This window comes from Myodes glareolus, chromosome 11 (assembly GCF_982192425.1).
Source record: "Myodes glareolus chromosome 11, mMyoGla1.1, whole genome shotgun sequence".
Taxonomy (NCBI): domain Eukaryota; kingdom Metazoa; phylum Chordata; class Mammalia; order Rodentia; family Cricetidae; genus Myodes; species Myodes glareolus.
Genome location: NC_142036.1, coordinates 58,612,646 through 58,624,956, shown reverse-complemented (window position 1 = coordinate 58,624,956; position 12,311 = coordinate 58,612,646). Strand labels below are relative to the sequence as shown.

At 45.8% G+C, this 12,311-nt stretch overlaps 1 protein-coding gene across 2 annotated transcripts in view; it reads right to left on the bottom strand.

Annotated features, from left to right (window-relative positions):
* Mdga2 (MAM domain containing glycosylphosphatidylinositol anchor 2) overlaps nucleotides 1-2,925 on the bottom strand; it is a 762,902-nt gene extending 759,977 nt beyond the window's left edge. For both annotated transcript variants that reach the window (XR_015004446.2, XM_048415642.3), the window contains exon 1: nucleotides 2,418-2,925. Coding sequence is in view for 1 of the 2 variants with exons in the window: in XM_048415642.3 (XP_048271599.1) it covers nucleotides 2,418-2,490 (73 nt within the window). In the remaining variant the exon portion in view is untranslated. The remainder of the gene's footprint in view (nucleotides 1-2,417) is intronic.
* Between the last annotated feature and the right edge of the window lie 9,386 nt (nucleotides 2,926-12,311).

The window sequence follows — 12,311 nt, the reverse complement described above, 5'->3', positions numbered from 1 at the left end:
TGCTTATCAACACTGCCAAGCTGTAACCTCATTCTTCTGGCCAACAGGGGGCTTGCCCAAGTAACCCAAAAGACAGTGAGTATCAGGAAAAGGAAAAGTTCCTCTCTCAGCTTTCCAGAATTCCTCCCTCCTCTGAGTCTCTCTATCTCACCACCCTCTACCCCAGGGACAAGATTTTTCTGTGTAGCCCTAGCTGCCCTAGAACTCACTCTGCAGACCAGACTGGCTTCAAATCACAGAGCTCCACCACCTCTGCCTCCCAAAGGCTAGGTTTAAAGGAGTGTGCACCACCACCACCTGGCATACTTTATATATTTCTAAAAACAAATCAAAAATTCCTTTCAGCTGGAAAGGTCTGAGCCAATTAGAAAGAAAGACAAAATTGGACAGAAGATGACAAGAACTCAGGGGAACCGCTCTTCTCTCCAGCAATCCTTGACCCTAGACAGAATCTCTAGGTTTTAGTTCTCTCTCTCTCTCTCTCTCTCTCTCTCTCTCTCTCTCTCTCTCTCTCTCTCTCTCTCTCTCTCTCTCTCTCTCCCCTTCTCAGGGCAAAGAGAGGGGTGTAGCAGAGTCCTTAAAAGAACTCTAAGTGACTCCTAATTCTCCTCAGGCTTTGCCCCCTGCTGCCAGTCAAGCTTTTGGGAAATTGACTATCTCTTTCCTACATTCTAACTCACCAAAGCCAACACTGACCACCATGTTTGCGAGGGACTCTGCTGCAGAAAGAGAAGTGGCTTTGATTTGGCTAGGAGAAGGTGGAGAACAGGGGAATGAAGGTGCTCAGAGGTGGGAGAAAGTCAAGAAGGGCTTTGACTCAAGCCTAGAACAAAACTAGGAAGACATGAAAGGGAGTGGCAGCAGGAAGGACTAAAGCCCTGGGCTGAGGATCACCCCTTTCTGCACCCTGCACCCCAGCCACACACTATGTAGCTGTTTGCCCAGGGTGGAAGATAAGAGAAGAAAGTAAGGGCTTAATGGGATCTTCTGCACTCATCCACCCACTGCACACTATAGGGTTCCCAAGGAGTTTGAGGGCTTCAAGTCCATGATTCCAGTAACCACTCTGCAGGCAGTTCTGGAGTTCTGGAGAATGAAGGGAAATTGCAGGCATTTCCACAGATTCTCACTGTTTTTGCACCCAGTAGTTACTGACCTAGCCTAAACTGAGTCTAAAGCAATGCAGAAGCATGAGTTTTCCATGCATTTTCTGAGTACATGAGGGTGTGTGTTTTGAGGGAGTCTTGGCCTGCTCTGTCCTCTAAATCTTCCCTTTTCCATTATATCCTTGCAATATATATACATACACACATACACACACATATATATGTATTGAAAACACAAAAGTTCATTTTCTTTTAGGGCATTGTCAGCTTGTCCAAGAAGATAAGGCTAATTCCAACTTACTAAAGCCAGCCAAGAAAAACATGAGAGATGAGAGAGAGAGAGAGAGAGAGAGAGAGAGAGAGAGAGAGAGAGAGAGAGAGAGAGAGAAAGTGAAGAGTCAGAGTCTTAGGTGACTAAACACAAGAGTGCCAACTGCTGACAGGCAAAGGAACCGGGATTTGTTTGGGAGCACTTCAAAAGCCTTCCAATTAATAAGCTCACCCTTCGCCCTTCCTAGGTCCCAAGTCTCTTGAATGTAGGCTTTCTGAAGCTGAGATTTTGTTCTGATTGTAGAGAGTGGTGTCCTGCCCCGTAGCAGAGACGCGCGGACTTCATCTTCTGTTCATTCATGCATTTGCTCATCCATTCACACAAACATGTCCCTTAATTGTGTCTGGCACTGAGACTCTTGCCTGCGATTTCCCCTTCCCAAGTCAGTGCTCATGGCAACGGCTGGTGCAGAATACAACTCAACTGTCACCCCATTTCCTGAGCCAGAAAAGCAAGTCCTGTAGACATTCACAAAAAGGGGGGAAAGAGTTGTTTTTTTTTTTTTTAAAGGATAAAAACGTGGAAAGGAAGAAAGCACCTGAAGGGAGAGGGACTTCCCAGTCATTAAGGGATGGGAATGTGAAAGGGACTCAAGGGGGTCACATTCCAAGGTTTCAGTTAGGGGAAACCGCGTCAGTGACCCCGCGGCTTGCAAGCAACCAAACCGTTATTAATTCCAAGACTGCAAGAGCCCGTGTTCCCCCGCGGGGAAAAATCAAGTGCAAAACCACTAGTTCCCGCGAGTGCGAAGCTGTTGGCCCGACCCAACTCAGAACCCCAGTCGAGGAGCCTGGGGAGCCGCTCACAGCCCAATCCGCAGCGCGCTCGCTGCCTCCTTCCAGCTCCCAATAACGTGATGAAGTGTAAATCAAATGCCACGCCAGGAGGGGCCCCGGAACGGCGCGAGTCGTGCATCTTAGCTCAGCAGCCTATCTTGCCTAGGAATCACAAGGTCACGATAGCGTCGCGATTCCACTCACCGTACACTCCTTGGCCAGAGATCCCCTCCAGGAGGACTGTCAGCAGCCACACGAGACCGTACACTAAATCCATCTTCACGTGAACATAAACATATCCAGCCCAAGGGGGACGCAGTGGAACCTTCCGGAGGCCAGCGGCCAGTCAGGCGCGCTCCACTTGTGCCCGGGCCGAGACGAGGTTCTCAGGAACTGTTCCCGGTGGAAGGAAGCTCTGTCCGTCTGTCCTTCCCTGGCGGCGGCCGCGAGCAGAGCGCTGGATCCTCACACACCCCACACTCATGCACACACACACACACACCACACACACAAGCAAACACACACACTCACACACACGCACGCACACACACACACAGACACACACACAAGCACACGCGCGAACACACTCCCACTACACAATACCCCGATACACGCACTCACACGCAAGCCGCACTCACAACGGGCGCCTGGGAAAATCGCAGACGCCGGGGAGGAGCAGGGGGCGGTGATGGGAAGCAGAGCTGCCAGGACAAGTGTTCTTCGGGGAAGCGTTGCTCTGGCTCCCGGCGCGGGCAAGCGGCAGGCGCGGGCAGGGGCCCCGGGGGCGCAGCGCAATGCAAACCGCGGTGGACAGCCGGGGAGCAGGAAGTGGCCTCTGACCTGGCCACGAAGCGGGGCTCCCTTGCCCGGGTTCGCCTTTACAAAGTAACTCGCGAAGGTCCCCAGAGGAGCGTCAAGCGGCGGCAGCGGCTCGCCCGCCCGCAGTCCGGAGCCCCCAGCCCTGCTGTCTTGCCTTCCCCCATTCCATCAGTTGCCATTGCAACGCCAATCCTGTTACACGACACAGACTCGCATCGCCGAGCGGGGAGAGGAAGAGGAGGAGGAGGAAGAGGAGGAGTGGGAGACGGGGGATGGGGAGGAGGGAGAGGAGGAGAAGAGAGGAGGGCGAAAGGGTCCAGGCGGGAGCGGAGTGCCCGTCTGGAGCTCGCCAGGCACCAGCCTCAGCCGCTGCTGCCACCGCCACGGCTCTCCCCAACAGCCTTGAGCGCCCCGCCAGAGAAAAGGGTGCTTCTGCCTGCAGCACCGATCCCCGGAGCTAAGAACAGAGTCCGAGCACCGCCACTTGTAGGAGAGGAAAGACGCCGAGCGAAGAGCAGATCCGCACACCGTCCACGCGTGCCCACCCGTACCGCGCGTCCTCTTCGTTTCCGCGCCGCCCCCGCCAGGTGGAGGGGGTGGGGGCGGTCGGGACTGGCGGGAGTTTAGACCGGGGAGCCGCAGAAGGGCTTCCCCACCAGGGCTACCGGAGTGTTGGCATCCAGAGCAGAACCGAGGAACAGCTGCCCGCTGAGGGCACCCTGGCTGCGTGGCTGCCTCGCGGGCCGCAGTTGCGGCAGAGATGCCCGAGCTGGGCGGAGGAGCGCCCCGGGCCCTATGCTTGCCCGGGATCCCTGGATTGGCGCTGGGGGGTTGCGCTCCGCGGAGGCGAGAGGAGGGAGGAGTAGGAGGATGGAGAAGCGGCCGACGCGGAGCGCAAGCGGCCGGGCTGCCAGGGAGGAAGGCTGTGTGTGGTCACGTTGTGCGCTACGTGCTGAGAGCGCGAGGCTGCTAGCCGCAGCCCGGCGACGTCAAAGCCGAGTGCGCGGCTCGGCTGCCTTCCTCTGAGCCCCCTCTGCTTCCAGGGCTCCTCCTTGGCTATGCCAGCCCGGGGTCAGCCCTGGAGCTCATAAGCATGGACAGCGCTGAGGGGCTCCGCGGGGCAGCAGCACCCAGTCTCTCTTCTACCCTGCTGAGGCCCTCCCTGGTTCTCCCTAGCTCCGTGGGGGCGCGGGTTGGTAATTCATTTCCGATGCCACTGCTGCCGTCTGCACGCGGAAGGGAAGGGAAGGGAAGGGCCGTCTACGTCCTTAGACACGCGGTAATTACAGGACACCTTATTCTCTTCCTACCATCCAAGGTCTTCCAGGATCCGCTCTGCTTGGCTAGAGGGCAGAACAGGCCAAGGCATTGGAAGCCGCATCATGCTTCTCGCTCTCTGTCATATTTTAGTGGAAATATTTTCATCATATCAGAGGAAGTCCGCGGGGGAGGAAAGAACACCAGGAGTTCAGAGAGGGTCGGTTTTTTTTTTTAATTGACCCCTAAAGTTAAATGCCTGGAGAAGCCCTTCTTTTCTGAGGATTCTGCCTCTGAGATGGGACCAGCTCTGAGGTGCTTAAAAATTCCCTATTACAAAATGATGAGAAAGTCCAAACATCTTTAATTTACACTAGAACAAGTGTAGAACTAATTCACCAGAATGTAATGGGGGGAGTATCTGAGATCATCTGAGTTGCTTTGGTATGTTTCTTACTCAAATTAGTGTTTAATATCTACAATCCACTTAGCTCAAACATGGTAGGAAAGTGGGTGAAATGGTTAAATATGTGCACTTACAAATGTGAAAAAGTTATTGTCAGGAAAATCTCGAGTACAGTATTCATTTAACGGTCCCCATGATAAACTGGTATAACACACTGCCACTGCGGGGTCCTTCTATTCATGCGGTAGTTCTGCTGAGGAATGGGAGGGGGAGGACTCCCAAGCACTAGAAATGAATAGCCCTCAGTATTTTCACCACCCTTCCCTCCCTTGGTGAATTGTGAATAAGATTTTTGTAGGGTGTGAGCTAGTGCTATCTCTCTTGGTTTACAAGGAATGAAGAACCATGAATTTCAGAGGGTTTCCAAGGATGGCTCACAGGGTTGAGAACCCTTCATGTAAGAGAGACCGCTTTCTTTAGATGGAGTGAAACTCACTTGAGAAGCAAAATTCAATGTGTGGTATTTCTGAAAGGAAATAACTGAGGTTTACTTGCTGGTAACCTCGGGGTGGAGGGGTGGGGTCTTATGCTTTTGTCGTATTGGAAATATCTTGTTCCTATACAGTGCAGCACGGTGGTTTCCTGGGAGTGCCTTTCTCTTACATGCAAGCTCAGGATATGTCTCATGTGGAGTTCTATGAACTATTCTAATCCTGTACTTCACCTCCATATTTATACTACATATTTAACCCTTCATTGTGCAATCATTGGCTCAGTGTGTCACCCTGATCATTCAGAGTGTCCCTGTGGTAAAGAAACCCAGAAAGCTACGTGTGGCTCTGATGTGGTTGGCTGGTTACACTCCACACCGTGGCATGGGAAGTTTATTTCTACTGAATGTTTAGCTCTGCATAGGTTTTTTAAATTACCATAAATCCCTCGACAATTTCTGAGTTTTGGAGTTTGGAAAAAATGTGGATAATCTGATCCTTTTCTATTTATTTGAATAGTTGAATTAAAAATTTGGAAAATGATAATGTACAGCTACACTGTGACAAACACTGTCCCAAATAACAGATCAAGGATTAGCACCCATGACTCTTCCCCTCACTCAGTTTCTGGGGGAGGCAGGATGTGTTTTCCAATATATGCATTGCCACTGCAAGTGTTTTCCAAATTCTCTTAGAACACAGAATAGGGACAGTTATGTGTTGTATTGTTTTGTACAAACATGAAGAGAAAAACTACACTAGTCTTAATGTGTGCTTTTACTTTCCTATAAAAACATATAGACAGCTTACAGACTGAATTGGTCAGCTTATTTAATTAAGTTTTACGTTCTTCTTGAAATTCAACATTTCTTTTTCAGTCTGCACTGACCAAGCTGGCTTGATGTTGTCACACCTTAGCACTGGCTCCTTCAGGCCTCCAGGTGGTGAGCCTGAGCTGAGCCTGAAAGGCAGGCAGGAGATGTCCTAGCAGATAGAAAGTGCTATGCCAGAGACAACAGCCGGAGAACTTGTTACCCAATCCACAACAGGACACTGTATGTAGCCCATTTAGAGGAACTTCCCGCACAAGAAGTGTGAGTCACGTCTTAGATCACCAGTTTGTTTGTTTGTTTTTTATTTACATATGGAATATATCTGTTATACGGAATTTAACACCTGAAGTAATCCTCCTCCTCCATGACACTGCTAGCCTGAGCCACTCAGCAGTATCCTGTACAATTGTGGACACTATCCAGTGTGATGACGAGTCATAAAATACTTAGTGGCTATTCCCTGACAGCTTGAATTAGGTTAGTCCACTGTTGCATGTTTGTTAACCACAGTTTCATTAGCATTAAGTATTCATTTAATATTTAATACTTCCTTCTCTATTCTCTAATATGAGCATAATGTTTCAACCTAAATAGTGTGAGTGAGACAATGTCAATGAAGAGCTTATAGGAACCACTCAAGACAGTGGGACAAATATTAGATAGGAAAGATAGACCTGGTGGCATATACCTGCAATTCCAAGTACTCGGGAGTATGAGGAAGGATAACAGTGAGTTCAAGTCCAGCATGGACTGTACAGTAAAGAAGCCAAAAATGAAATACTAATTCTCGAAATAGGACTGAGAATGGAAAATGCAAAACATCAATGACAAATCTGTCTTGATTTTTCCAATCTAGTTCCTTATCATAATACAAATACTAGATCTTGTATACTATATTTATCCTACTTCCTGTTCCTCTGGCAGACAGTTATAGCACACAAACTCCAATCCACAAAACTCCCTTAGCCAGATTATAAAAAAGGAAACAGGGATGAGAAACATCATTATTGATCTACATAAAATATTTTTGGGAATTTTACTCACAGACAAAATCCATACTTAACTATGTTTGCTCTAATGTTCTTAGTCACAGATTTCTCACCCTGCGCAGGCTGGCATGGCTGTCAGCCAGCCTAATTAACTGTATATCTGAACCCCTATTTAAGCTCACTTCTAGTATTTCCAAAAATTTGGCAAGCTCAGTTTTTCAGTAGCTCAGTTATACACCTGAGACCCAACTATCCCTTGACCAAAAGGCCAATCTTTTTAAAGATAGCTCAGATTACAATAAAGTTGGATAAAATCTGCATGCTGGAACTAACTTTCTAATTCACAAAATCTTCTACACCAATAAAAGTTTTCTTTTACTAAATTCCTGTTCATTAGGCTTTCTTTCTTTTTGTTTAGTAATAGATGCCGATCTTAAAAGTCTGAGCACCATCGCATGTAACTGATGATCTCAGATGACTAATAAAGACAAGAAGCGCAGCATTGAACTAGTGATGTCCCAGCTGGTCCCAAACACAGGGGGCAAGTAGTGACACCTCAGCAGTGCTGTCTCCCTCACAGTGTTAGATATGAGACAATGGCTGGTTTGAGGAAAGAGAATCGACCCTGAACAAGACTTTAGTGTGAGCAAAGAGAATGAGAATGGCAAGTGCTAATACTGGAAATAAAGGACTTAAGGTGAATTCCACTGAAATAACAATCTCCAGTGAGACGGGCAGCTTGAGGAAGGGACCAAACTCCAAACAAAAATCCCCCCGGACAAAGCAAATCCTGAGTCCAGAAAAGAAAGAAAAAACCAGTTAGGTGCCTAGGAAAGAGACATATATGCAGATACCGGTGGTCTGGCAGGACGCAGATGGTGGGGCTAGTGCCTCCATATTCACTGTGGCTGCTGCAGAGAGGTGTCAGGCCAGCTAACAAAATCAAGAATTTTGAAGCTCTTCACATTCTGTTTTCATCTTAAAAGCAGTAGCATAATTTGGAGAGCTTTCACTCATTTGGGAAAGAGTATTACTGTCTTATATGCTATACATTTTGAAAGCCAAGCATCCTAGTCCTTAGTTCTAGATATCCTGGATTGTGTACCCCACTCTAGATTTCTGTTATATACCAGTTATAATATTGAACCCATGATTAGAAGCCTACCCTTAGATATTATTGGTTTGGCAGTTTTAGTAGCCTGTCCTAGATAAATTCTAATTCTGTCTCCTTTGTATTCTGTCTTGAGAGGACATTAAATAGTATCAGAATAATAAGAGTTCAATAAAGAAATGTACTGTGCAGGGCAAGAGAATGAAGCAAATAAGAAAAGGACTCAGTGTTTATATACGCATACCCTGGGCCTGAATTATACAGTGGGACCCTAACATCTTTGTCATGTAAAATGGAAGGAGGAATGACATATTAAGATTTTAAAATAAAATAGCATCTATGAGATATCATACTCAGAATTTGGCAAGTTGAAATAATTAATTTTGATATTGTTCTGATAATATTTGTTAATTCAGAGCTTTCATGTGTGGGTTAATGACAAGTGATTTTCTTCTTGCATATCTGACATCTTCTAATCTCCAGTTTGATGGAGGAGGATCATCTGTCTATATGTTACTTTCATTGGTTAATTAATAAAGAAAACTGCTTGGCCTGATGGGTCAGAAGATAGGTAGGCGGGGAAGGCAGAACAGAATTCTGGGAGAAAGAAAGCAGAGTCAGAGAGCCACCCACCATGAAGCTGCTAGGTCAGACATGCTGAATCTTTCTGGGTAAGCCACGAGCTCGTGGTGACATACAGATTATTAGAAATGATTGAATCAATATGTAAGAGCTAGCCCTTAAGAGGTTATAACCAGTGGGCCAGGCAGTGTTTAAATGAATACAGTTTCCGTGTAATTATTTATGGTAAAGCTAGCTAGGAGCCAGGCTGCAGACCACCGCCTCATGTACTACACCAGTTAGACTATTAGGGTTAAGCATTACATTCCTTGTTTTAGTTAAGGCTCGCCTGCCCTACTTCTGTCTGTTCACATCGAATCCTACAGATTTCCTTGCACTTTATCTGAAAGGTTTTGGTAGAGCAGTACTTAGGACTATCTTAAGATCTCCTGAAAACTTGAAAAATTGAGAGTACATTCTGCTTCAAGTTTATTTTTTTTTCAAGTGTTCTTTTTCCTGTTGTATCCTTGGAGAACTCCACAGCTTAGATATTAATAAAGAGAGGTTCCTGCATATCACTGTGCTTGGCTTACTAGCTTAAAAAACACATTAGTTTGAAAAAAAAAAGCTAAGACATTAGGGTCATCAATAAACCAGATTAAAGGCAGATTAAAAACCAACCTCTAAGTAACACTGGAAAATTTGTTAAAAACCTAAATAAATCCACTATTTCTGATGAATAAGTGATTTGATTAACTCACAGATTGGGTATAAAAGACTTTAACAGACGTTAACAAAAATTTACCATGAGATTTGAAACCATGTACAGATGTTTAGGCAATAGAAAATAAAGGTAAGGAAATTTAACTCCTAAATAGGTGATTTGCTATCACGGCATATACTCTGAGAAATGTAACTTTTACCATTCTCCCTCAGTTTATATACCTTGCTAAAATCTATTCATCTCAACCAATGGTTGTAAGGTATAAAGAGCAAGCTCACGGGCTCACAGGTTCATTGGCTCAAAACTAATTGCTGGGTTTTCTATGTTGGGTGGTCCTGGGAAAAATTGTCCTCCTGCACCCTCACCCAGGACTGTCTCTACTTGAACTTGGAGCATTTGCCACTTACCCTGCTATATCTGAAGTTCACATCTTAACCTGCAGCCACGGAACCAGAATTACACAATTATCTCCACTTTCAGCCCTAGGCTTCTCCAGCCCTTCAGCCATTGAAGTACGTCCCATGTGCAGTTTTGGAACATTTGTATCAGCGATAATGCATGATTCAAAGAAACTTTCTGTTCCTGAAACTCTTGAAATATAAAGAATATGTTCCCCCCTTTCTCTGTTCCCTTTCAAAAATTTCTTCTCCCCTTCTTGCTCCTCCCACTGTAATCCTCCCAGCATCAAAAGAACTTTTCACTTCCTTGTAAAGTTATTAATATGGACCCCAATTAAAGCTCCTATTTCCTCCACTCTCTAGTTTATAGAGACACTATTGCTGTTTGAATCATCTTTTTTTCTTTATTTTTCCATTCAAAAATTTACACTTCCTCCCCTCCTCCCATTCCCCTCCTGCTCCCCCACTCCCCCTCCTACCTGCCTGTCCCTGCTTGAGAGAGGGCAGGGAACCCTGCCCTGTGGGAAGTCCAAGGTCCTCCCTGCCCTACATCCAGGCCTAGGAAGCTGTGCATCCACATAGACTAGTGTCCCAAAAAGCCAGAACATGCCATAAAAACAAGTCCCAGTGCCTTTATCAATGGCTTCCCAGTCAGCTCCCATTGTCAGTCACAATCAGAGAGTCAGGTTTGATCACATGCTTTTTTCGACCTGGTCCAGCTGGATTTGGTGAGCTCCCATTAGAAGAGGCACACTGCCTCAGTTGGTGGACCAACCCCTCGCGTTCCTGACTTTCTTGCTCTTCTTCTCCCTCCTTCTGCCCTTCAACTGGACCTTGGGAGCTCAATCCATTGCTCTGATGAGGGTCTCTGTCTCTATCCCCATCCGTCTCCGAACGAAGATTCTATGGTGATATTCGAAATAATCCTCAGTGTGACTATGGGACAAGGACAGTTCAGGCACCCTCTCCTCTGCTGCCCAAGGACCTAGCTGGGTACATCCCCGTGGACACCTGGGATCCCCTCTAGAGCCAAGTCTCTTGCCAACCCTAAAATGGCTCCCTTAATGTAGATATTTTCTTCCCTGCTCCTATGATCCGCCCTTCCTCCATCTCCACCCTCCAACTCCCCCAAGCTCTAGCCAGTCTTTTCTTTCTCACTTCCCTCTCCCCTTTTCCCAAACTCACCCCCACCCCTACCTCAGGATCCAGCAATACCACTCTTGGGAATATACTCAAGAGATGTCCAATCATACTACAAAAGCATTTATTTAACTATGTTCATAGCAGCATTTGCAATAGCCAGCCAGAACCCTTGTTCTACTTCCAGCGCCCATGAGGTGGCTCACAGTTATTTGTAACTCCAGTTCTAGGATCTTTAATCTTATGACCTTGAGCACTCATGCACGTTCAGAGTTCTACAGGCAGGCAACACATCCATATGCACAAAAATAAATAAACAGATCTCAAAAGAAGTAAAACTGACTCTGCATAGGTATGAAGAGTTCTGTTATATTCAAATAAACACAGAAGAAGGGGTGTCAGTTGTGGCCTATGAGGAGTCCACTGGTTATCAGGGGCCTGGCAGAGTCTACACTCTCCCCATTTCTCTTCTCTGTTTTCTTGATCCTTGGTGACAAGAAGAGAAACCTTTGTATTTTTATCCCCAACTACAATAATAAATTCACTGCATATGAAGCAACAGATTTACCTACACTACATTTTTCATCACAAAGCAAACACCCTGACCAGATGCATTTTCTCAAAAATTATCTTAATTTGAGTGATATAAGTTAATTTACATGCTCATGAATATAGTATAATATTTTAATACATTAATAAAAATGTATTATGATTGTATATAATTGGCTTATTTATCACCTCAACTATTTGCCATTCCCTTGTGTTATAATTTGCCATCACATGTCAACTTTAGTTATCCCTTTATGCTACAGAACATTAGAGATCTTCCTACTTATCCAGTTGTAACCCTGGAGTCATTCATTATCCATATTCTCAGCATCTCACCTTAAAACCTTTTTCAGTCCCTGATAATTGGTAATTTACTATTTAATTTTATGGCATTGACTTTGCTAGCTTCAGATAGAAGTAATAATAACCTGTATTTAACAAAGGTGGATGTCCTTGTATTAGGTGCATTTTCTCAGTCAGGGTTTCAATTGTTGTGAAGAGACACCATGACAACAGCAACTTTTTTTTAACTTAATTTTATGTGCATTGGTGTGAAGGTGTCAGATCCCCTGGAACTGGATTTTCAGACAGTTGTGAGCTGCCATGTGGGTGCTGGGAATTGAACCCGAGTCTACTGCAAGAGCAGTCAGTGCTCTTAACCGCTGAGCCATCTCTCCAGCCCCATAACAGCAACTTTTATAAAGGAAAATATTTAATTGAGGCTGACTTACAAATTCAGAGGTTTAGTCCATTATCATCATGTCAGGAAGCATGATGGCATGCAGGCAGCCATGGTTCTGGTGAAAGAGCTGATAGTTTT